Raw genomic sequence first — 26,740 nt, 5'->3', positions numbered from 1 at the left:
TCTGTCTTATATATCAAAGAAATAGTCTAACATAATTAGAAAATAATTACAGACATGACCATCTTTATATCACTTGAAATGTAAACCAAAGGGTTTTATTTGAAAATGCTGCTTATCACAGTACCTGTTTATTCTTAAGTATATATTTTTTCTTTTAAAACATGCACAGTCTGTTAGGTTTGTATGAGGAAGACCCTGTAATGTCTTATCTCTAATTTGAAACATGAAGATCTTTATTCTGTTATGCTTTACATAGTTGAATGGTTCTTAAAAGGGTTTTTTTAAAAAAATAATTAATGCGGAAGGTTTGCATGTTAATTATTAATTAATTGCAGTAGCCTGTTTAAATACAATGACATTCTTCTGTCTAACAGAAAATCCTAGTAAAATAAGGTTACCCTTTTTTATGAGTACTCATTCTTGGAAAGTTTGTTTTTCTGTTCTCAGAGTATTTGGCTTTTGTAACATTCTGCCTTCAGGAGCATTTTCCCATATTCCAAGGTTTATTTAAATTACTGCTCAGAATATTTGATTTATTGAGAAAAGTGAGATATGCAGATTAGCTTGATTTTATTGCAGAATGTTCAGTTTATAGCATTTATTCAAGATTCATAGGGTCACTTCTAGTAGAAGAATATAGTTTCTGTAAATCTGTGGCAAAAGCATGGGAGGTTTGCAGAAGCCCTTAACCTCTTGAACTTTCCCATGTCATCCTATGAACTCTGAATCTATGGCACTGCTCAAATCAGGAAATGTTTAAAAACGAAAAGTCAAAACCCTAGGCTGCTAGATTTTGTATACAGAACATCTGGGGGTTTTGCAGTTTAACAATTATCCTAATCCTGGTAACATAAGCAGGCTATTGTAAACACTCATTAATTTATATAAAGTAGCATATTATTTCAATAGTTTGTTTTCTTGTTATTTCAGCTTTATGACAAAATAAACACAAAATCTTCGCCACAAATCAGGAATCCTCCAAGTGATGCTGTACAGAGAGCCAAAGAGGTAATGGCTTTAAAGTATGTTTTTTTTACTTTGAAAGGTTGATTGTATTTAAACTGTAACTTAGTTTTCTTCATTAACATGTGTATTCTGGCTCATTATCTGAAATATATCTGGAATATTACCATTGCCTACCCAAGTTATGTAAACAAGTTGCATAAACTTGCCGAATTCCATTATCTGTGTAAGGATTATGAATATTACTCAGTTTAATCATTTAACCTTTTCTTCAACAGTAGTGGTGTTAAAAGGAATATTCCTCCTGGGTAATTGCAGTATCTTTCCTGTTCATCAAGAAATCTGATGTTTATAAAATTTAGTCACAAAAACAAATGTTTTTAAGTGTCAGCTTTTTAAATTGAAAAAACCCCAAGTTTATCATAGATAGGTCTAAGAAGAGCAGGTTTAGAAATGCAGTGAAGGTGACCCACTAAGACCAAAGATAGACACAGATGTTCTTAATTCTTGTACCTTGCAAATAGTATGTTATTGCTTATTTATGGCAAGTAGTAAAAAACCTAGACCCATATTGTATTATGTATTACCAGTAAAAATTCATGCAGTTGTTAGAGGTTAGATCATAGAAAACTGTTTGTTGTGCTATTAAAGGAGGAAGAATTTAAAACTCTGTGTAATAACTAAAGTCACACTGATAGATACCCTCAAGTCCTGTTCTGCAAAATTTGCTGTCACTTAATCATGGGGGGTGCTCCCAGAAGCAAAATACTCTGCTTTCATTTTCCAACTAGCTGCATGTGAAAATTAAGGTGTAATAATCAGGTTGCAAGCAAATGAGTTAAAGCTTCTTTACTCCTTCCCCAATGGTAAAGTGGCTCAAATTTTATAAAATCTGGAGCTTAGAGGTGGAGTAGCACATTGCCCAGCTGGACTTGGTGTCTTTAACAATTGATTTTAGAGTGTTTTTAATTCTGCTTTTAAATAATTTGTTTTAATAAATTGAGACCATGTAAGAAAGCACAACTGGTGGAGGTCTTGCATGTCACCTGTTAGCACTCCATTCCTGTCCCCATGTATTTAGCTGTTGGAGGAATGCTGTCAATTGAAAAAAAACCTTCAAATTGAAAAATTCCTTCAAATTTCTGCTTTAATCTCTTTCAGAGAGAACACTGGAACAAGGTATTTTATTCTCTTGGGGCAGCTGGGTAGGGGCACATTCTCTTAAACCCTTCCCTGTGTCAGAAATGTTGGTGTGTATAATCACTTGGGGATATTCTGACTGAGCAGTGAGAGGTTTAGTTCCTTAATAGCTTTAAAAGAAAGTTACTATGGGACATTTCTCCTGCTTATTTTGCAGGTATTGGAAGAAATTTCATGTTACCCAGAGAACAATGATGCAAAGGAGCTAAAGCGTATTTTAACACAACCTCATTTCATGGTAAGCAGATCCTACTCTTGTTTGGGGTTTTTTTTCTATTTGTTTTTATTAATAAGTATTTCTAACCTGCTGCTCTGGCAAAAGAATTTGTATTGGTCCTCATTACTTTGCTGAAAACTGTCAGCAGTCTGGAGTAGTGTAGTTATGGAGCAGTTTCTCTGTGGTTTTGGAGGTCTGTCTTGCACGTGGAAAGAAGAATCAATCCTTTTGGATATCCATAGATAGAGCCGGGATCCTCCTTTTTCTTTTTCCAAAGGTCTTCTTAGGAAAAAGTTGTGTGAATTCATTGCAAAATAAGTGTTCATTTAATGTTATTTTACAACAAATCAGTAGTTTGTACAGTCTGTTGAGTTTGTGTTACATATCAACACTTATTGTGTCTGTTTCCCAAATCTGATTTGAGGGCAATAATTGTCCTAAATTCAGGGATGTTACTGCTTTGTAACTTGGTTCAAGTTGCTGAATTCTACTAATTTGAAGGATTTCTTTTATTTATGCTGTAGGTGAAGTTCATAAATTGAGAAATAAACATGTTTGCTTAAATCTGCTGTACACTCTTGTCAGCTTAGAGTCAAGAATTTGACTTTACCTACTCAGCTTCATTTGGAATCAGATAGGTTCATTTTATTTAATTTTTTTTGTGTGTAATCAGCCCACAGTGTTGCTAAAACATGAAGCACTGTTGAGAAAGAGCATTTTTTTAAGTATAAATTATTTTCAGAGTAGGCATCAACAAAAGTGATAGTGGTATGTAGAAATTTCAGATATCAAATAAAGTGACAGAAAAATGGAGTTGAAAATCCTCTTTTTTAGGTATCTCTGTTCCCTGATATGCTCATAAAACTAAAACCCTTTGTCAGAATTCTTTTGCTGCAAATCTGTGAAAAGTATTTTTTCATAAGGAATAAGCTGCAATTCCATAACAAGTACTTTTGATGATGAGTAATTTCAGCAAGTGAATCTGTGATATCCCAGGCTAAATTGCCAGTTGCTGAAGTCCTATTATCCCTTTTCCCCATCTTTCATCCTCTCCCTTGTAGTGCTGGCTTTCATCTAGAACTGCACTTTAATGTTGCCCTCAGCTGAACTAGTAGAAAATTGCTCCCAAAAAAAAAAAAAAATCCCCAACTAACCAGTGTTAGGGAGGAATGTAAAGCAGCAATTAAAGCAGCATAAGTTGGTGTGGATCCACACCTGCAGATCCCAGAGTCTCCAGATGCCAAAGGGACAACTCTATCCTCTCCATCATTCCCACTCCTGCTCCCAGATGCGCCTTTATGGGTTGCAGACTTTAATAAAATTATTCTTACATTTGTTGCATTCTGCTAAACTTCCCTTCAGAGCAAAAGCCTTTCTATTTTAAAGGAAACTATTAGGAAAAGGAATAATTGTGTAAACCAATATTGTTAACCCACGCTGTATGTGTTTACCAGGTGTTTTACTGAGCAATATTCTGGTTATTAATGCACATTAATTCAGTAATCAATTGGGTGTAATAAATAAGAGTGTGCATTAACACCTATATAATAATGGACTGTTTTATTTTTTTTTTATCTATTGTATATCCCTAATCAGAAGAAAAAAGAGTATAACCTGTCTTGTTTACTTAACCCCACAGTGTTAGTGGGTTAAACTGTGTGCAGGCCTTCACAGAACCAAAGCCAATATGTTTGTAACAGATCTTAGGGTGTTCTGTTCTAATTTTCTTTCGCCCTCATGTGCCTTATGGCTGCAGAAATAAATTATCAATTTATTCTGTGCATGCTTAACATTTTTAGTTAAAGAAATGTATGTAAATTTTGCATGAAGGCCTTTTAGTAGATAATTAATTTAAGAATTCCGAAAGCATTGTCAAGTACCTCATTTGTTATGTACGTACGCATTTCAAAGAGTTTTTATTCCATTTCACGACTTTCAGTAGTTTTTCAAATATGCCAGTTTCATGTGTAAAAGATTCTATCATTTAAGTTTAGCATGTTGTAACAGTTGAAATATTTGCTGGGAGACTTTTGCTTAATGACATGTTGAAGTTTTATCCATCATCATATGCCTTCCTGTTCTCTGCAGTGATCCTGCAGTACAGCAGAAAGCAGTTGCCCTCATTAAACTAATTTTTAACAGGATTATCATGTCCTGCAAAGGAAAAACAGACAGGAAAAAACACATTATCAAAATTAGCAGAAATGCCTGAAAACGGGCATCTTTAAGTAAGGTCCAATAGGAATCTTTTTATTAAATGTTTTCAATATTAAATTGAGGTTGCTGTACTTTAGTGTATTTCTGAAGTAGTGTTCATTTTTGTGAATATATTCAGAAGTCATTAAGTATAATTATGGACCTTTAAAAATGCTGGAAGTGCCAAATTTTAACCTCCTACAAGGTGCATATTATGGCTAAAAATAATATAAAGCAGGGCAAATAGTTGATGTGATGAAAAGGTAAGGACCTGGATTACATAAGAAATGTAATATTAAAGTGTAGAGAGTGTAACAGATACAGGCAGGGGCACAGAAGCACCTCCAAGGTCATTGTGTCCAACCATTAACCTGCATTGGAGTTCCCACACGTAAATGGACCCACAAATAAATCAAATTTTAATTAAATATTGTTTAAGTGGTTTAACTTACATGGTCCAGATCTCTAATATAAAATGTTGCTTCTGTAGAGCAGACTAATGCAGAGGAATTGTTGGGAGTTTGGGCTTAGTGGTTGACAAAATAAGATGAGAAGTAGGAAATGCAGATACACATTAATATTTAACTAATAGTATGCTTGAAACACTGGGAAAATGGGAGGGAATATGGGCAAAGCATTGTTTAGTTTAGGGAATTTTGTTCCATCATTATAGTGCTGACTTCCCAAATATAGTTTCAAATCAATTAGAGAAATGAGAACATAAAGTATTTAAGAAATTACCTTTTATTACAGTACACTTTAGAAGTGCTACTGAAGTAACTAATGAAAGCTAATGAAGCAGTATTTTAGCAGTTTGCTGGTTTGCACTCTTAATTTTTGTGAAGCATTATTAACTCGGTGGTTGTGCTGGGACCAAGTTCTAGGGGAATGGGACAGTATGGAAGTGATTATGATAGTAAGCAACAAAAAAGCAGTATTTTCTTCATTCAGTTGGTATTGATCTATAGTCTGCCTTTATTAGAGTGAGATACCATGGGATCTGAGTAGCTTTCCATTTTAGTAAAGTAATTATTATAGAATGGTTTGCACAGAAAGGTAGATTCCTCATTCTCTGTCTATGCACATGAAGATGGATTCACTCTAACCCTGCAGATGTCAAGAGGATGAGGAGAAGGGAGGCAGCATCATTCTCATTGAAGTCCCTACAGTAAAAATCACATTAACTCATGCAGGCTTTAGAGTCTCAGTGTTTGTAGGTGTTTGCATTCTGAAAGTCTGTCTTAGACTCCTTTAAGGGAAAAGTTCTTGAGTGGGAAATAGGGCACAAATATCTTGGATTTCCTTGAAAATCTTCAAAAAAATCCCTTACAAGAAACGAGCAAAGGACATGGGAGATGGTGGAAATGTGACATTTGGTTGCTGTGCTGTCCTGCAGGCCTTACTTCAAACTCATGATGTAGTGGCACATGAAGTTTACAGTGACGAAGCGCTGAGGGTGACCCCTCCTCCCACCTCGCCCTACCTGAACGGGGATTCCCCGGAGAGCGCCAACGGCGACATGGACATGGAGAACGTCACGCGCGTCCGCCTGGTGCAGTTCCAGAAGAACACAGATGAGCCCATGGTAGGGGGGGAAGCTCACTGTTTCCCTCTGTGCTGGTAAAGACCAGTGTTGTGATGATTTTAGTGTCATTTCCTCACTTTGAGGTGGGGTTATCAATTAACTGGAATAGATATTTATCCTCCTTGAAATGCTTTGTGTGCGCTCACACTGCTGCTGTGCCACTAGGGCTGGGTTTGTTTAAAAGCTACAGCAAATTACTCCTTAAACCCAACTGAGCCTTTGCACTTCAGTATAAAACCACAGTTTTAACAAACCAGGTCCTTAAATACTCATATGTTGAAGTATTGCATCCTCACTTATAAATAGGATCTGGTCTTAATGCTCATCTCGAAGTGAGTGACAAAGATTTTATTTTAATCTTAAAATTTATACCCTGCCTTCAAGCTTTCAGGAAACATGACTATTCTTAACCACTCAAGAATCACAGTGCTTAATATTTTATTTTAAAAGTATAAACATCCCTTTTTTTCTAGGGAATCACTTTAAAAATGAATGAGCTGAACCACTGCATTGTGGCAAGAATTATGCATGGAGGAATGATTCACCGGCAAGGTAATCACATCTCATGAAGAGTTTTGTCATCAAACACAGTTATTTTAGATCCTTTTGTACAAACTGTGTACATTCTCCTGATTTGGATTGCTACTATTCCATGGCAGTGTCTCTCTGTGTGTGCATGGACTCCTGCTAACTGCTTTAGTAACCTTCTAGTTGCAGAATTCTGCCAGTGTTTTGAGGTGAGGGCCCGCTGTCTTTCATTTAGGTCTTAATTAGGATAATTACTAATTACTATCTTATTACTGAGTATAACTCGGCTGGAGATGGAAACACCAATAATTTTGGAGCTGTACTTACTTAATCCTCTGTTTAAAAACAATCCTTACCCAAGTAGCAGTACTTTCTCTTGCCAAAATGAAAGAGCTCTGTCCACGCAGTTCTTGAGGATCTTTATATTTTTGGTGTTGAGAATCACAAAAATGGGGTTTGAAATAAAAATATTACTTGTGCCTAGATTCTAAATCTTTATTTTCAGTTTTCACTACCATAACAAATCCTGCAAACATGCTTTTTTTTCTCATCCCCAGTCTTCTCCTTTTTGTCATTTTGTGTGTTCAGCTCAGATGTCCAGAAGTAAGTGGGTTTTGTCCTGCTTTAAACATATGAACTTCCTTACTAGGTTGTTGACTTCAAGTTTGGATTGCAGCCATGAAAGGGTTACTTCAGTTTTTTTCAGACATCGCATCTTTTTCTTGTGATGAAAACAAAAATTTTCTTAATTTTTCAGACCAGAGTTCCCTCTAGCCTACTGTTCTATTTCAAAGGGAGCTAGGAAGAGGTGATTGGGAAGACAAAACATACTTTGTCTCACTGATATGGTAAAATCTGTCAGAAAGCAGGAAAGACAAAAGTTTTAATACAAAGATGCAATTCAGAGAGAATTCTGTGTCTTTGGAGGACCTTCTGAATTGAAATTTATTTGGCTTCTGAAAGTGAGTTTTAAAAGGAGATTGCTCTAAGATTCACAGGAGCAAGATTTTCTTCCAACTGTGCTTAGGTAGTGGTGATGCTCTGCACAGTATTGCTTCACATGACTGTGTTCCATAATGGGGCTAATAAAACTTTTAAAACCTGCTAAAACTGGGTAAAATATCCAACTGTGCCCATTACAACTCTTCTTTTTAATTATACAGTATCTTTTATTTCTAAAGATTTGGGAAATTTAACTTAATCTATGTGTGCTTCATCTAGCTAAGGTCATGCTTCTGCACTTGAAATTGAGCTTTACTTCAGTGTTTCTTTAGTATGGTCATCTGTTTTTTAATGCTTCTAATTCTGTTAGTGCTCTAGATGCCCCTTAGATTCACTGCTTCATTCAACATACCTGTATTTAGAATATTTGTACTGACTAGAACAACACAAGTGTAATTTGACAGTGATCTCAAGCCCCATCTTTGAATCCTGTTGGTAGGGCCTGTGCCTTGAATTGGTTTGGGGGAGTGTTAGATCATTTTTATCTGCTGTAAGGGTTACAGGAACTGTATAATTTCAGGTCTAGCAATATTAAACACAAGCTGTGCAATTCCCATTCACAAAATTGTAGCTGCTGTGAAGTTGCCTCCTGTCTCTAGGCCAGCCCTGCCTAGTCCTGGTGATTGAAATTGTTCTTATTCCAAAGGTGGCAGAGTTGAAATGGGAAGAAAGGCTTTTAAAGATTCCATCTACTCACACCTTCCAGAGAATTCAGTAGAAATGAAACACCAGTGTCAGTCATTAAAAATTGTTTGTTGTTGACATGTCTGCCAAATGTCCATTCTTTATTCCTAGTTTTTATGTATACTTCTCCTTACAGTCATGAACATAACAATATTCACTTCTGTCAGAGTGACAGAAATGGGAAATGATGCAGAAAAGGGGATTTTATTTGATACAGGGATGTTACTGAATCTGATTCTCAGTCTAATATGTAATCCAGTCAGTCTTATGTTTTGAATAGTATCAGAGAGTCTTTATGCTATTCCAGGCCATATGGTGGTTTTGATTCAGTATTATTGTTTAATAACAAAAACACGTTTTTCCTGTTTACTGAGAAGATGCCTGGGCATCTCTTGCTGTGTATTCACTGCACTCTGAAAGACAGATTTGTAGCTAATACAAAGTCCTTTTCTGAATCTAGCAAAAAAACTATTTTAATCTTGTTTTCTGTTTATACCTTTCTATGAATAATAGTGCTGTGTTATAATTATTTCAGTTTGTAGAAACTGAGGTGATAGTGTGTTTGTTAACTCTGCAGGTACGCTACATGTAGGAGATGAAATCAGAGAAATAAACGGAATCAGTGTGGCAAATCAAACTGTAGAACAGCTACAAAAAATGCTTGTAAGTGCCTGAAGTCTTCTTCATACTGTCTGTAAAAATGCCTGTCTTATTTAGTCAAAACTTTTGTGTAATTGTGTTCTAGCTTCCCCTTTTTCTAGTGTTCTTGATAGGCTACATGTCCATGCAACAAAAAGTTCTTTCAGTTTATTACAGTTGAGCTCACAGTTACAAATTTAAAAAACATTACGTTGAGCTCAGACAGTCTATCTTTTTCCAGGAAAACTCCACCTTTGTCCTTGCTAGTAGAGTCTATTTGACGTTTCCATAACACTTGTTAATTTTTCTACACACAATACTAACCTTGACATCTTGGATGGTATCACTAATCCTAGACAAACTTCAAGGGGAATAGAATTTTTTTGGAGTCACAGTGAGCCAGCCAAAGAGAGAAAGGGGAGAAACTCTTGAGATCTCTTGAAGTGATCTGCTCACATTTCTGTTCAGATCCAGTCCTGCAGTTGTCAGCCACGTGGTACTCACAAGTATTCAGATTGTCATTTAAGAAAATATGTTGTCACAATCTGCTGCTATTCTGCAGTTACTGTGTGTTGTAAATATTCTTACACAATAGTAAATGCAAAGTGGCAGACCCCATGTCCTGTTTTGATGAAAGACTGTTTTTGAAATTCCTACCTTCAGGAAAATGCAGCTTTCCAGAAACTGAATACAGTTTTGCTATTTAATACGTATTATGAAGTGGAAGAAAATGCCACTTTGGTAGAAAAGACTGTAGATGACAAGAATATAGCTACAAAGAAAAGGTTAACATGGAAGAAGCCTACACATCTCTGAATCTCTTGCATAAAAATACAATTTTGGATTCTAAGCATTCAAAACCTGTCAGGTGAACAAATTGGTAATGCATGTTCATCCTTTAGATTAACGAGGACAATATAAATGTTTGTTTATAGGTGATATGACAACTCATCCATAGCATTTTAGCTTTTGGACTATGATGTTTCCGTTCTAACATTAACAATTTGGAGATTTTCTCTTCAGTGTTAGTCTCAAAGTGCTTCTTTTTCCACAGAGGGAAATGCGTGGAAGTATTACCTTCAAGATTGTGCCAAGTTATCGCACGCAGTCTTCATCCTGTGAGGTAATGAATTTAGTGAGCCATCCCCTTTCTTCCTCAGTCCTGTAACTAACTGCCTGCTGATGGCTGAATGTTCCTGCTTTCTGGGAAATTTTTTCTGCCTGTCCTGTTAGATCGCACACCAATTTTACAACAAAGATAACGGAACACGAGTAGGTCCCACCTACCTACTCAGCCCTGCCTTCATATTCATCTCATCAGCACCTTAACTAACTCTTTACAGCCTATTAAAGAAAAAAAAATAGGAAAGGGGATCCTCAACTTATGCATTTAGGAAGCCCCTTTAAAATATGACCATTTAAACTCATACTTCAGTAAGTCTATTAAAGTTCCTAAGCTGAGGAACGATCCTCCTCTTTTTTAGGCTTTAAACATTATATTGCTGCTTTGGGCTGTTAAGGGTTAATTGAAAAACCTGTTTCTGTATAACCCTGTTGAGGTAAATTTGTGGTGGTCGTGTGTAACAGTTACATGTGGCTTAATATTATGTTTCCATGAAAAAATGGTCTTTGTCACTACAGAAGAAAAACAGATTCCGAGTTGTTGCTGAGCTAGAAACTTGGTATTACAGCTCTTGCACAGCAACGTTTAATTCCCTTCTGCTCGCAAAGTTAGATTCCAGATTGCAACTGAAGGGGATTAAATTGTATGAAATGGCTACTTGAGAGCCCCTGTTCAGTGTGAGCACACAGATGGCATTTGCAGCGTGTGGATGGTGCCAATCTCAGCCACGCGCTTTACTGCGCAAACAGCTCCCGAATTAGAACTCCCCGAGTGAAATCACAACCCCTGCTGAAGTCAAGCACCTTATCTTAATTAGAGCTGTGATTTCACCTTAATTGTTCTTATGGCTCAGCAGATGCTAGAATACACAGAAACTGCTATTGTGGTTGTCAGAACAAGCTGTTTTGCAAGGGAAAAAATTACTGGTTTTTGGTTGCCTTCGGTTCTTCTAGTAGAATTCAACAAAAACTAAAAGGTTTTAGAGGTAGAAGGTTTGACAGATTTTTACCTATGAGGCCAATTTTCTTAAAATAAATATGAAACCAAAAGTTTTTCATGAAATGCAAAGGCTTTTAAAAAAATTGCAGCGTGCTGACAAATTCATGTAATGACTTCTGTGCTGCAAAGAGGAGTAATACTAAAAGATACCTCACTTCCCAGTATTGAAATACAGAAACTGGTGAAACTGCAGACTTGCTGGGGTGATGATTATTTGGAAAGACTCAGCATACAGCTTTAAATTAATACTATTAGTTGTCATTTTAGTAATAGCAGATAATCTCTTTTCTTTAGTTTTGCATCTTTAGGCTTTTCATGACTATTTATTTCACAGAAGAATGGAAAATAGACTCTTACCTTCCTTTGGAAAAAAATGGCTAAACAGAAATGTGTGATCAAAGAGAAAAAGAAATCATGTCTAATTATCCCACTTTGTGGCATTTAGCATTCATTAAGTCAGAGATGGATCAGTCTTTTCCACTTGCTCAGCCACGCTGAGGCTTTGGCTTGATTTTCATCAGTTACAGGTGTACACAAAAACCCCAGTGTTCTTAAATCATCCTGTTAAAGTGTCACTACTCCTTTGGTACAAAGAGAATTTTTTTCACAGAATTTTTCAGGAAGGTGATTCAGAAAATGAATCAAATCCTTAACTATTGAAAAAGGCTAAAATTCAGTGTTGACTGACAGTACTAACAGAAATCTTGCTTCTTGTGCCCTCCAGCAGGAGAAATAGAGAGATATTGGGTCTTCACTAATATAATCTTCCTAGTTAAGGTGTTTTTTGGCAACATTTCAGTCTATATTGTTTCTCCCCTCCTTCAGTCATGGACTGGTGCTCATGTAGTGTAGTTTTATGAGAAGAGGAATATAAAACAGAATTGAGGACTGAGGGGCTTTGAGGCTCCTACCAGGATCACATCATTGAATTGCAAAACATCTTGTTAATCTTGAATAAGAAAAAAACTACATATTAGTAGAATAAGAGATGATGTGCCTTTTATTTACAATCTTAGACCTTCACAAAGGTGAGGGGGCATGGAATGTTTTTTTTTAATAACTAGGATTCAAATTTCACTTGCCATATTTGTCTTCTTTTATAGTAATTTAAAATATGTGTTATTTTCTAAATATTGAGCCATTTCTGCATATATATAGGGAAATCTTTTTCCTACACTATGTAATTCAGGGTCACTAGGCAGTTTGCAAAATCTCAGCTGAATAATTTCAGGTTTTTTAGGCAATTGTGGCTTTTCCTGCACCCATGCCTTCCATTCAGTTACCAGACCTTCTATTTCATGGAGCAGACCTTGCTTGAAGACATAATAATTTTGAATTCCCTTGTGTAAAAATTGGATCAGCTGATGTGGTATGAGGTGACCTGTTTAGTCACTGACATGGCAAATGACCTGAGTTAACACACAAACTTAGATAACAAGGGGCCAGGGTGTTGTTTTCTTCATCAGATACCAGGAAAATTGCAGATTTACATAAATATGAACTTAAGTAACTATTGCAACACATCCTTCTTATGGCTGATGGATGTGTACACTATTTATGTGTTTCAGTTTTATCCCAATGATTAAGCATTTTGCTCTGGCTACATTTTATTTTTGCTTTGTACTGACACAACACCCAGAGTGGCTTTTTATAGCGTCAGATATGTGAGAATGATAAGAGAAGTACTTTTTCTTTCTCTTTTTTTTTTTTTTACAAAAAACAATCCTTATAAACAGATTGCCTTTGTGAAAATCTTAAGTTGTTTCATTAAGAAGAAAAGCCTTTATACATGGGAGTTTTTGAAAGCCTGGTGATAATCACCACAGATTTTTTTCCTTTATCTTCCATGGTTTCCATTAGTGCTCAAATATCAGGATTTTTTATTGTCTTAAACCTTTTTAAAATTTGTATTAAAGATACTGACAGATGTGTTCCTTGAGCAAGACAGAAATGTAAAGTATTTCCAGAATTTTGGAAATTCTGTCTGTTTTTATTGGAGGTTTAGGTTTTGTTGGTTTTCTTGTTTGAGTTTCTTTTTTTATGTCTGGCAACAATTGCTCCACCCATTTTTGTCAGTATCTAATTTGATCAGATCATATTTATAGACATCATTTAGTTCTTTTGTATAGGTTTACATCTCAAATACGTTAGTTTATCATTCAAAAACCGCACCTAAAAATGGGGAATCAACAGGAAGCTGGGTTTGCCATCATTTGGAAATAACTGTGGTTGTTTCCTCTAAGGCTCTGGCTCTGTGGCTCTTCTGCTGAATAGTGGTGACCCCAAAAGTTTCTGTGATTTTTGTCTTGGGGCTGGAGAAGGCTGGGAAGTCCAGGCAGTCTAGTTTACTAAAATATAATTATAATAACCTTCCTGCATTTCTCAGAATCATTGGATCCTCCAAGTGTTTTTCTGCCCCTGTTCCCAGGATAAGAAAGGCTTCTGCTGATTTACTGGAGACACAAACTCACAACCCAAACTGAATTTTTCCAGGCCAGTCCTAAGCAGTCTTGTTATTCTACAAGGATCTCTGTGCTTATTGATTTGTCTCATTACATTGTCCATAATACAGTTTTTCTCCTAACTTTAGAGTCCGGTATTTTTTGAAAGACCTGTCCCTAGAAAATTAAGAATCTAAATGCCTTTGAAATTCTGACAGAACAGCCTAATTATGTAAAAGTCATACATAAAAAAATGTCTCTTGACTAACTTGTTAGATTATTTCTGACAGTACTGAAACACCAGTAGCACTGAAAATATATATTTTCCTCAGTATGTTATGATGAACATTTGCTTTGAATAATATGCTGTCTTGTGTTGGGAATTGTTGGAGGAATACAAATCAAAACATTCTCAAACCAAGAAAATTTCCTTCAAAGGCAGAATTCTTCAAGACAGTCCAGAAATAGTGGCATTCTTTAAACTTGTTTTTCTCCACATGATTTGGGTGCTTGCATCAGTTTCCAAAGCTTTCCCTTGCTAAACCATCACTGACAACAGATCATAATAAACCTTATTAAAAAATAGTTTAAAATTATTTTTCACCTCTTGAAAGCGAGAAAATAGCATAGACAGAATTGCAGAGCAAGCATGTAATTTCTTTATAAAGCAAGGAATTTACTGCCTTTTTGAAAAAAGTTCTTCTGGTTACAATTTGATAAAGGTGGTGCTGATAATCCATACACAAAAGAAAAAAAAAGAATACTGATTCCTTTAGGCTTTTCAGGTTTTTTGTATTTTTTAAATTTTTAAATATTTTTTCACTAATGAATGGTTTATTTGCTCTCATTTGAATATTTTAAACCTCTGCTGGAGTGATTTTCTAATTAGAATTAGGGCTGATTTCCCCCACTCCGTTACATATTGCAAATACTTATGGGAGGCAAGTTTTGTTCTTATGTATGTGGCATTAATCCCTGATTAGTGTTGCATGAACAGTTTAGCTCCAGGTTTTTAATTATTCACAAAATAATGGTATTGATAAAATATGACAGGGTTAACTTTGTTTGCTTAGAAAACTGTTTTAGCTCTTTTTCTCTGCTGTCCTTGATGTTACACAAAATGACCAGACATTCCTAAGCTGACTTTTGACATGGAACATTATATTCCAGAGTTCCTGTGAGGGTAAAGGGGATTTTTTTTTTTACAGTATATGAGTGGATTATTTTATTTTCAGAAGAGATGGCTCAATTATCTGACCTCATGGAGTTAAGCACTATGCAGTCAAAATGGCATGTGAAAAAGATGGCTCTGAAAAACCCACCAGAAATTCCTGTTATCCTTCCTGTAGAATTTCCCAGTGTGCTCCCTGTGTCTGCTGTCTCTGCACTGAAGTGTAGGGCCACACTGGTAGTCTGGGTCAAGGGAATTGGCTTTTTTAAAGTGCTGTATTTTGGCAAGGTTTGATACTTTCAAGCCCATAAGAATGTTGGAGGAAAACCCTCACTATGCTGTAAAATGGATGAGAAGGGAGGAGAGAAAATCCAGCTTTCTCCTCGGTGTTTGTGAGGCACTGCAGGGAGATGCATCTTGCTGAGTAGAGACTGACAACCACCACAAAGCTGAAAAAATATTCAGAAATATCTTTAAAACAGGATATGGGCCTCATTCTATTCCAAGTACTGTTCAGGGTATAGCTTCCAGGTACTTTAACCAGAACTGGTGTGTGACTGAGGGCTGGTAGCGTTGTCAGCCATGTGAGATCTCTGAAATCCCAGTTATTTATTAAAAAGCTGAAGGCAACATAGAACTACCAGATTTATTATTACCTCAGATAAATCAAAATGTCAAACCTGAATCCTAAGCTGTGGAAAAGTTTTCAGCTTTACAGAGTTTGTAGTGTGGAAACTTTCACAAATGAAGCAGCTAAGCAAATGGTTATGAGGCTGTGGATGTAACTGTTCTTTGAAATATTTCTGTGTTCCTGTGATAGTGTTGTGTTGTTAATGAACCTTGTGTCTTATTTCAGAGAGATTCCCCCTCTACATCCAGACAGTCCCCCGCTAATGGTCATAGCAGCACTAACAATTCTGTTTCGGTAAGATTTCCAGTTCCACACAGAGAAAGTGTGAAAGTTTTGTTGGTGCTCATCTGCCATTACTGTTATACTTATCGTGTGGTCAGTGGAAAATTTTGTCCTGCTGAGAGAACCCAGGTTATTGCATATGTAACTCCCCATTTTCTTTTTTTTTTTCTTTTTTTTTAAGGGCTTTTTCCAACATGTTCTTCTCATTAAAAGCCATACAGTGAATTAAATGGTAATAACTGTACTGTGACACTTCAGTCATCCTTAAATCATTGTCAGCACTTTCCTCAAAACTGAGCAGAGGTTTAAAGTGGAAGCTTTTATTTCCATCCTGAACTTTGGAAGCAGAGTTTGAAGGAAGGGAGTAACTGTGCAGTTGGTATCCCAAGACATTTTAGATCCTTTTTTTTTTTTAAGTTTTGTGTTTGAGAGCCCTCTGGAACGTGTACTGGTTTCCGCTATCTGAGTTAAGGAATTGGTGTGCTCTCTGCTGTCGTGGTACGTGCACATACTGTGTGAAACATGAGCCTTGCCTGGATATGGAAAGCAAAAGGAAGTGGCTTTAAACTGCACTACAAACCAAGCTATTACCATCACATCTTTAACACAAAGTACTTCTGTTTTGTATGTATTCAGGTAGAAAGGTGCTGTCAATCTCCCGTTCTTCCTAAAGTACATTGGTGTTAAAATTCGTCTTGTTTCTCATTTGTTGTTGTTTGGACCAATGTAGTAACTGCATACAAGTTTCTTCAGTGAGTGCTGTCAATATCATGAGTTCATGGGACTAGCTAAAAACAAACCAAAAAAAAAACCCAAAACCAAGTAACTGTTTCTTTAACTATTGATAAAAATTAGACATTATTTGCCACAAGGTAAAGCGCTTATTAATTAGTAGAATGAAAAATAATTGTGTGAATGAAAAATTTAGGACATTTTTGTGAATTAAATTTATAACATGAAAGTAGTTATAATCTTAATTCTCAGCACAACTGATCACATTTATACATTTTTAATCATAGGTTTTTTAACATTTATAATAGCCTCTCTCTTTTGAAAGCAAAACTTGATATTTAAATGGAAAAGGCATTCACATAAAGAGCCTCTTTCACTTGGTGGTGCTTTTGTGTTGAAGATGCTGAATTATTTATTAAAAAGCACATTCTCTATCTGCTTAAACTTTTTACCTGCTTTCTTCAGCTTGCTGCTAAACAGCCTGGGTTTGATTTTTCTTTAAGAAAAAAGTTATTTCTAAACATGGGTCAATGCTTTATACTTTTGTCTAACTTACCATTTTACTGTAATGTAGTATGAATCACTAACAAACAGTGTTATGTACCCTTAAAAAGTAAAATGAAAATTTCTTCTCCTGGGTTGACTTTATTCTGCAGGACTTGCCATCGACAACACAACCAAAAGGACGACAGGTGAATAGATATCCTCCATGGGAATTTTTGTAAACTTAGCTGCTAGCAAACATCCCTGCTTACCTTTTCCCCACTCATATTCTGTATGTGCTGGACTAAAACATTTAAGCTTGAAAATTTTGTTCCATTTTTTTCATTTTTCTTTTAACTCATTTGTTTGTAGCTAATTCAAAATACCTTTTTGTTTTTTCATGTGTCCACATGTGTGAGAGTTACAAATTCACTGAGAATTTAACTGGAGATGTTGATTTAGTTCAGAGTGCATTAATAGACTTCCTGTTGTGCAGTGACGTGTTCAGGTTTGAATCTTAGAGGAAAGCTGAAATTTCTATTTTAGCTGGAATGGAGACAATTAGGGCAAGTGTCTAAAACTCTAAAATATTGTGCTGACAAAGATTGTAAAGCTTGAGTTTATCTGACACTAATTATTAACATTAAAAAAGTTTTTCAAAGAAAAGCATTAAAGATAGTTTCTGTTAGGGGTTGATAAATCTGAAGATGGTCTCTTAAAATTTCAGTCCTTAGTCCCATTTTCAATAACCTCCCTTAACTTTGTTACCTTGACCTGCTGGTTGTGCAGATCAGCACAGACCACAGAAAGATCTTCCCTCTCCAGAAAATTCCAAGAAAGCATGTGGGGCTTCTCAGATGATTCCCCATCTTTCTTCTTGCAATATTAAGAATTTTTGTTCTTTATCTGCAGCCTCCAAATGAGCACATAGCATGAAGTGATTTGTGATTGATCTCCAGTAACTGCTCCAGTTATTTATAGTCTTTCCAGAATCTACCGCTGAATTTTTAACTGTGTACTCAGCCTCTTTCTCTACCAGGAATTTTTTTAATAGCTCTTGCAATTCCATTCAAGAAGTCAATCAGCTACATTAACTCTTGTCTCTGAGAACCTTTTTATATTGCTGTCTAGTTGAGTTGGCTGGAACTTCTATTACAAGAATGGTTTGCTCTTACTTCACTTCCCATTTTTACAGCTCTCTATGGTTCTTTCAACTTTCCATTTTCTTCTGAAGCTGCCTGAATGTAAATCTGGAGAGGCTCCATGAAACACCTTCCAGACATTTATATTAGGTTTTCATTTGCTTCTTATAGGTTTTTTTTTCCCCAGAAGAAGAAACTTTGTTCAAGGCAATATCAAAACAATGGTGTTTCTCTTACTCACACCATTTATAATTACATTATTTTTTCAATTTTTACCTGATTTTTCCCATTGAACCAGCATATTTTTCTTGTCATCCTTGAAACCAGTGAGGGCTTGGCTAATAGATACATTTTTATGTGTCAGAAAGTCTGTAGTGTTCCATGAGCTGCCAGTATATGGTGGATAATGGCTCAAACTGGAGCAGGGACTTGAAAAACAGGGAAGTTTCTAGATAGTAAAAATACTGCTAATGCTTTTAGACCTGTATGAATAAGCTTCAGCCAAAATAAGGGATTGGCTCAGTATTGATTACTTCATGAAAAACAAATTACTAAGTAAACATAATTGGTTTCAAAATATCCTATTTCTCAAGTAATTAAAAGAAGATGGGTTGCTTTTTTTAACTCAATGCACAGCAGAGCATTGGTCAGATTTAATATATTAAAAATTGAGTTCTGTATTGGTCTTGTCATCTGATGCTCTCACTGCAAACCAATAAAAATACATCAGATACAAAAGAAAAGTGATTAGCCATTTTAAGTTAATTTATTCATGTGTTGAGGTGCAGATTGGATTACTTTAAGTGCCATGAATAGTGCTAACACTGCACAGTTACAGCTATTACTGGAGCAGAATTTGAGTAGAGTTGAAAAGTGATTGTTACATTTTCTAAGGATATTACTTTGCAATGTAATTGTTGGGGATTTTTAAATCTAGTCTATTTTTAGTAAGAAAATCAGCAGTATGTGTATACAAAGCTGGGTGAGATGCTGCAGGGTGATGTTGGAAGTTCATGAACTGTAGAAATTACCCATCTAGTGCATGACACTTAATTTTGGTTTTGAGCTCCTTGGGTGCATCAGGGCTCCAATTAGTAACCAGAACTGGGTATCACTTTTATTTTGATTTTCTAGAGTTGAGAACTTAGTAACACACAAGGAAAGGATTGTGAAGTCAGAGTCTGGATTCTTTCTCTTCATGTTCTTTAGAGAATAACTTGCTCAAATCATGAGTTTTATTTACACAGGAGCAGACTTTTACTGAAAAACCCATATGGAGAATTCCCACATTCCTCCTGAGTAACTCTGTGATAGGAGCAATACAGGACTTCCTAAAAAAAAAGATTTTTTTTTTAATGCCTTAAATCTTAAAAATTCTCATTCTGAAGTTCACTAATAAAGCCAAAGTCCTTCATAGCATCCAGTAAAATTTCCTGTCACAGAAAGTTTTAAAACATACCGTGGGACTTCAGTTGGAAAATACATTACAGATTGAGTTGTAAGGTGCTGGCTTGTGTCTGGAATGATTTGTGGTAGTTAATAACTGTTGAGGGACTCCATGAGTTTATTACATTTTTGCTGTTCAGGTTCTATAGAATGTAGAAAACATGGGCTTTTGAAATAACATGTCTCCATCATTTGCTGGAGGGGGCATTTTCATTTTCATGTTCAACTATCACTTATTCTTTGGCACCTTCCTTTTTTATTTCTTTCTTTGCTTGTTGCAACCAATATGTGTAGCTGCATTCACAGATAAAATTTTCACCTGTTACTCTGAATAGCAGTGATGATTCTGCAGTGTCTCTTATAAACTCTTTTTTTTCTAGATCTATGTAAGAGCACAATTTGAATATGATCCAGCAAAGGATGACCTCATTCCTTGCAAAGAAGCTGGCATCAGATTCCGAGTTGGTGATATTATCCAAATCATTAGCAAAGATGATCATAACTGGTGGCAGGGTAAACTTGAGAACTCCAAAAATGGTACTGCAGGTCTTATTCCTTCTCCTGAACTTCAGGAATGGTATGATTTAAGTTTTCTATAAAAATGAATTTAGTTTTGATTTTATTTCTGTCTTTCAGACTTTTCATTGTTGTATAGCCAGCCTTTGAATTATTTTCTCTTTTTCTTCCTTTTTTTCCCTCTAAGTCTATATATTCATTCAATTTGTGTGGTATTAATTTTTTCTCATGTATGCATAGCAGTAAGGGTTACCTGCAATTTCATATGTGTGATTACATTTTAAAAAATGAATTCCTGTGTTAATAAACATTGTGCTTTCTAGTATACTGTAGGAAATTAGAATTTAAGATGGCTACACACAAATTGGTTATATAAGAGGGTCAAATTAGTTTCTCTTTCAGCTTCTAATCAGGGATTTCATTAGTACTGTTTACATGCAAGTGCTGCAGGAATAGGGTTTTAGCAAGTTGTCAAGCAAAAAGGTCATTGAGGGAGTTTTAGGGTTTTCTTTCCTTTTCATTTTTCATATGAATGTCAAAAAGCAGAACAAAATCACAGTGCCAGTGGCAGGTTCAATGAACAACAGTGGCACTGAACAATGCAGAGCCTTTAAACAACCTCTTGCAGGAGCTGTTGGTAAAAAATTTTAAATGTATCAGCACAAATTGTGGCAAACAAGTCCTGGGCCTTGGAAGGCGTGGCCATAACTCAGTAAAGTTCAGATAATTTAACACAAAATACTTCATACAGGATTTGCCATGTAAAAGAGCTGGAGTTGTGCACTGCTCCTGTGCTGGATAAGGGAGATTTTGGCAGAAGAGGGACAGACAAGAGGCAGACAAGACCTTTAGTTCCGTGTCCTGAGCTCTGTGCCAGCCCTGTGTAAGGGAGGCACAGTCCACATTGCAGCAGGGTCCCTTGCAGTGCTCCACCCTAGAGATCAATTCCTCACAGTGCCCCAGCACAGCACCACTTGCTCTGCAGGAATTTGGACCATGGTGGTCATTCCAGACCTTGTGCTCTTCCCTTCTGATCTGCTGCAGAGTGGTCTGGATTCATTCCAGGAGCTGCCCTTCCTCCCATGCTCACTTCATCTGTGAGCTTCCATCACCTACCTCTAAGAAAATACTCTTACATAATACCCCTGTATATATGTTCTTTAAAGTCATAAAAAAAAGTTTTTAAAAGTTTTACTGTACTCATGTTCTATAAAAAAGTCTTGCTTTTCTAGTTCATTCTGTGCAGCTTTTTAAAGATCCTTGATTACAATAGAAAATGTTTTTTTCTCCTCCTTATGTCAGGCGAGTTGCTTGTATTGCCATGGAGAAGACCAAACAGGAGCAACAGGCCAGCTGTACTTGGTTTGGAAAGAAAAAAAAGCAGTACAAAGACAAATATTTGGCAAAGCACAATGCAGGTATGAACAGAAAATGCAGGTATCTGTAACAGGTTACATTTTTTGGAGTTTAAGCGTTGCCATTAATTGTTCAGCTGGCAGTATTGTATAAACCTAATGAGTTACTTAAGAAAATATAAGTAAAATTCTAATTATGCCAACATTACTCTGCTTGTTCTTTGCTATTTAAGCATGGAGCTTAGTCAGTGGAGAGGGCAAGCTGCCACAAAAGCAGTGCATCATAGTATGTCCTGATAGAGGCTTAGAGTGTTTGGGGGTTTATGTGTAAAGCAGCATTAGAAACAAACAGGATATGATTTTTGCAACCTATATAACTGTACTGTGCTCTACAACAGACTGTTCTGTAGCATCCTTGTAAATATGTATTTATAGTTACAGATTACATATGTGAGAACATCATGAAAGAGCATTTTTGTTGAAGTGGCACAGCTGGAAGTGGAATAAGAGTCATTGCACAGTCAGTGTGTTATTTACAGCTACCAGATAGAACCAGCTGTGGAGGTTTATCCTCCTTGCAGTGATTTCTGCCTGAATCCTGAGTTTGGGCTTCTGTTTAGAGTGCTGAAAAAATGAATTGTTTTAGAAAATTTTAAAAGTGTAGAGTAAGAGATCTTTGTCAAGCAAAATTCATTAGTTTTAGTAGTAAAGAAGACAGACCCTGTCATTTATGAGCTGAATTTGCTTATTTTCTTCTTTTAATATAAAATACTTAATGTGCTGAAACTGCTTTTCAACACTTTTCTGTTGCTCCTGCTTTGGTAGCACATTCTGTGATGCTTATGTTGTTGTGGTCTCCTGAGAGACTTGCAGAGATTTTTATTAGAATCAGAATAGATACCTGTCCAAGCACTGTAATGAAAGTATTCTATATTACATTCATTTCTAGGGGTTTTATTTCAGTTGCATTCTTGAGCACACTGATTAAACAATATAAATCCATAATTTTCAGGTATTTCTCTTTACATGCACAATGTATGCAGGATCAGAGCTCATAATGTGTCACTATTACAGAATATGTGTTTCCTTAAAAGTAATTTGACAGTAAATTCTAAGAAAGCCTAAATTCTAAGACAGTAATTGTTGTTTATACTCTTTATATTCACTGTTGCATTTAAGATGTTCACAGGTGAATATGAAACTATTTGTTACTCTGAAAGCTCTCACAAGCAGAGATTGAAAGCTTTAAGCAGGTTCCTTCCTTTTGCTGCTGTAACACCCTGCTTGTTCTAATGTTTCCCCCTCACTGCAGTAGCACTCAACCACATTTTAATAATTGCAACAAAAGCTGTTGAGAGTAAACTGGATTTTATGAGCCAAAGCCTTTCCCAGTACTGGTATCATCTGCTCCCAGCACACATTCCCGCAGCCTTGCTCCTCCCTTCACTTGTGGCCATGCTGTGAAATGGATCAAGAACAACCTAAAAAAACAGGGATTTTATTTCTTTAGGGCAGGTACATTTCTTAATGCATCTCTCAGTGCAAATACAGAACTGAAAATGTCTTGTGGGTAAGCAGGGGCTGCTACAAGGGATTGAGCTAAGGGAAGGACAGCCAGGGTAGGAGGAGGAGCAGGCAGCACTGTAGGAGCAGACCTAGCTCAGAGATTTTTTATCAGTTAAATTCCTGAAAGGAATGTGGACTTTGCAGTCTTGACTTAGGGGACATTTTGGGGTAGGTTGATGGCACTTTGATTCACACAGTTCACCTGCCTTCACCAGCAGTGTTATACCTTTATTTGCTTTATATCAGAGCAGGTGTTTGCCAAGAATTAGAAATACCAACATTAAAAATTATGATAATGACCATAAAAGAAACTGTTCCCTTTAGAATACAGCTTCTCCTTTCCCCTAAGTCAAAAGGTTAATGTAAGCACAGATTGAAATCAAGATATCTTGTAGAAATGTTATTGATATTAGTGTCCCTGAGGTACTGAAAGTAATGCCATTAATATTCCAGGGAATGACACCAAATATAGAATATTCAATATATGAATATTATTAATTGCTTTGGTGCTCAGGTGAGTTCAGGTTTATCTGAGGTGGCTCTGAATTCACATTCTCTGAAGTGCTCTGTCACATCCAGGATTGCTGGTCAGAAATATGGCAGCACTGGCCCTTGCAACCTTTCAGTGCTTCTGTTTCAGAATAAAAACCAGATCTTTTCTTCTCCTGGATCCAAAACAAGTATAATCATTGTCAAAATGTTGCTCTTACAGGAAAGTAGAATTTATTTCTCTTTTATCCGAGTATAAAATTAAATAAATTGATCAGCAGTGTGTAATCTATTTGGACTTGTGTGTTATTTTTCTCTTAGGGGTGAGACTAGTCTGGGGTACTGAGAAATGACCCAGTAAAATAATTCATAGTCAACTCAGATTTGTTGACCAGCTGATGATTTGAGAGTTGGTGTGGTATATTGGGATATTACTGGAAGTAGAAATGAGATTATTCTGCAAATCAGACATAGTTTATGAAGTAAACAGGAGATTATTTCAGTTACTTTTTAGAATTAGAAGCAAATACATTCTCCTTTGCAAGAAAAATGTAATCCTGTTGTTCTTTCCTTTATGCTTCATATTAGAGTATTGGACAATTTCATGATCATATGTTTTATCAGTATAAAGTCAGTTTTAAGCCAAAGCCCCCAGAAAAAATGAAATATCTTTTCCATTATTAGATTCACTGACATTTTTATAAATGCTCTAGAGATACGCTGCAGTGATATCCAGATACATTTTTCATTTATTTTGCTGAAAAGTTATTGCAGGGCTTCAGAAAAGAGAAGAACATACCAGAACTATGCTCCATATTATGCATAATGTAGAAAATTGCCAAGCTTTTATAAAATATGTTTATCATTTCTTAATGTGATTTATTTGCCTTGTGTTTAGACTATTGCATGGTAAAGTTTATTTTGTGCATATACTTTTTATTTTACTAATATATTACAAGCCATATCTCAATGACCCCTGTACATTTTTCATGCTGTCTTACTCCCAATGGCCTCTGTGCATGTAAGTAACCTGTCAAGTGACAATGCCTCTTTATTTGCTTCTTACTGTTTCCTTTCAAGAACTCCTTTTCTTTTATCAGCTAGTAACACAGAAGCATTGAAGTTCAGTCTTTAAGTGTGCCCTGTATTCCTCCTATCTTTGTATATTAAGAAATGAATCCTTTTTCTTTTGCATCTGAGAACCCCACAATCATTAGTTAAATCCATGTAGACTGAGACACATTTTCTCCATGCTACTACTTTGTGATGAAGGCGTTAATATGTGTCATTTCTGGTGTTTGTTCCTGTTGTTTGTATCTAACATAACGTGGTTTTGTTCAAGAAGAAAATGAAGGATTGATTTCTTTTTTAATTATTATTTTTCAATGGAAAAAGACACTTGCAGGCTTAGGTGGTTAGCATGGTAAAGCTGTTTAGTGTGTTGTAGATCGTTATTATGAAATGAATTATTGATTTGTTTAAATAATGTGAAGTTGCAAAAAGGACAAGAGTAATAATTCCATTGTGGAATGAAAGAAAAATATTACTAAATTCTTGCTTGTAGTATTTGGGGAAAGGTTGAAAGAGATTCTCCTTTAGGATGAAATTCAAAATGCTTCAAATGGACCAGGAAGTTTTCATATCTGTATCTTTTCAAGGCTTTAAAGACTTGGGTGTGTCAATTGGCTGATTTGTAGCTTCACCAAATTGAAGCCATTGGACTTTCTCAGGTGAAAAGACTGCCATCAAATTGAAAAACTGAGAGACACCCACACTCATCCTAAAAGATGGATTGGATATGGCTGAGGTGGATACACCACTTAAGCCTTGGAAACGCTCAGAGGGAGATTCCATAGTTTGGATGGAGTCTCTCCTGACTCCTTTTCATAGCATGCAGAAATACAGAACTGAAAACTCTTGTTTGTTATTCAGCTCCACAATTGCTGGTTGCTGCAATCTTTACAAATATAAATAACTGCCTCTTGCCTGCTTCTGTCATTAGAATTCAGCAGGAGTGACCAGAGATGATGTGTTGCTGGGCACAGGAGGAATAAGCTGTTATTAATGAACAAAACTTGATTTGTCAATCACTATATTTATTCCCTGGCAATTGACAACAGATTGATAGGCATGCTGGAATTCATCCAATTTCAACTGCAGTTGAAATGCTATCTGAAATAATACTTCTACAATTTTTCCCTAAATATGGTGGAGGTTCTTTTCTGTAATGCCATCACTTTTCATTAGAATTCTTCATTCTGTCACAAGTTTTAAAAGCATGTCAGTTTAATTAGCACGTGTGTTTAAAGAGAACTCTAATTACAAGTAAGTGGTGTGGTTTGAAAGAATAAATACCACAAAGTATTAACACTGTGCATTTCTCATAGATCTTGTTAAAACATTATTATGAAAGTATCCCTATCTTCAGTGTAAATAGATGTTCTCATATTGTATTCATGTTGGTCACTGTCCACAAATTTTTCTTTAGTATTGCTATTTCTCAGGAATGCAAACGTGAATGGCATGCTGTTCTAGCTGATTTTTGTGGTCTGCTGAACACTGCATGAAAGGACATGCAAACTTTGCTGAGCATCTCAGTAGCTTTGTTACTGCTCTTAACAGTTTCCTAAATGAACACTTGTTAAAATTGCATAAGGAATGAATGGTTCTATTTTCCATAACATGTTACTTTGTATTATAAATCTAAATCTTGATAAAACTATAATTTGTAGCAGAATTAGTTGTCACCCTTCATATGCCTTTTTTTTCTTATCCTTTGGGGCTTTCTTTTGTGTTTTAGTGTTTGATCAATTAGATCTCGTCACATATGAAGAAGTAGTAAAGCTGCCAGCATTCAAAAGGAAAACGCTAGTCCTACTAGGTAATTTTCAGTTACTTTTCTGAACATAGCATCATAGCTTTGAAGCCCTTCTGGTGGAATATTTCTAAATGATTTTTTTGTGTTGTGGCTCAGGTGCCCACGGTGTGGGAAGAAGACACATAAAAAATACGCTCATCACAAAACACCCAGACAGATTTGCTTACCCCATTCCTCGTAAGTAGCAGGGCTCAATGTGCTGCAGAATTGTTTGTGTCCTCCTTGGCAACACCCTCCTGCTTCTACTGCCTGTGTTCAGCTCAGCTGAGACAAATCCTGCCTTGAAGGTGGGATCTGTGTAGGACTGGGGCTGGTTCTTTTGCTTTTGCAAAGGGCAGGGTGAAAACACCATTTGTGCATCAAATGTTCGTTACTATTCATAAAACTTCTTGTTAGACCTACTTCTCTCTACCCAAATGTTTGTTAATTTAGAATGAAGGATAAAAGTTTTCCCATTTTTAACTGTGTATAA

At 36.0% G+C, this 26,740-nt stretch overlaps 1 protein-coding gene across 6 annotated transcripts in view; it reads left to right on the top strand.

Moving 5' to 3' along the window:
- CASK (calcium/calmodulin dependent serine protein kinase) overlaps positions 1-26,740 on the top strand; it is a 139,735-nt gene that overhangs the window by 100,527 nt on the left and 12,468 nt on the right. For 2 of the 6 annotated variants that reach the window (XM_031060182.1, XM_005424868.2), the window contains 12 exons: positions 931-1,008; positions 2,321-2,401; positions 5,973-6,161; positions 6,635-6,713; positions 8,953-9,038; positions 10,069-10,137; positions 15,605-15,673; positions 17,050-17,085; positions 19,845-20,041; positions 21,283-21,398; positions 26,191-26,271; positions 26,365-26,445. In XM_031060182.1, the coding sequence (XP_030916042.1) occupies positions 931-1,008; positions 2,321-2,401; positions 5,973-6,161; positions 6,635-6,713; positions 8,953-9,038; positions 10,069-10,137; positions 15,605-15,673; positions 17,050-17,085; positions 19,845-20,041; positions 21,283-21,398; positions 26,191-26,271; positions 26,365-26,445 (1,162 nt within the window). The remainder of the gene's footprint in view (positions 1-930; positions 1,009-2,320; positions 2,402-5,972; positions 6,162-6,634; positions 6,714-8,952; positions 9,039-10,068; positions 10,138-15,604; positions 15,674-17,049; positions 17,086-19,844; positions 20,042-21,282; positions 21,399-26,190; positions 26,272-26,364; positions 26,446-26,740) is intronic. The other 4 variants (XM_031060181.1, XM_031060186.1, XM_031060185.1 and 1 more) reach the window with 4 other exon arrangements.

The sequence above is a fragment of the Geospiza fortis genome, unplaced genomic scaffold (genome assembly GCF_000277835.1).
Source record: "Geospiza fortis unplaced genomic scaffold, GeoFor_1.0 scaffold20, whole genome shotgun sequence".
NCBI classification, from domain to species: Eukaryota; Metazoa; Chordata; class Aves; order Passeriformes; family Thraupidae; genus Geospiza; species Geospiza fortis.
Note: the sequence above shows the minus strand (reverse complement) of the source record. Positions and strands in the feature narration are given on the sequence as shown.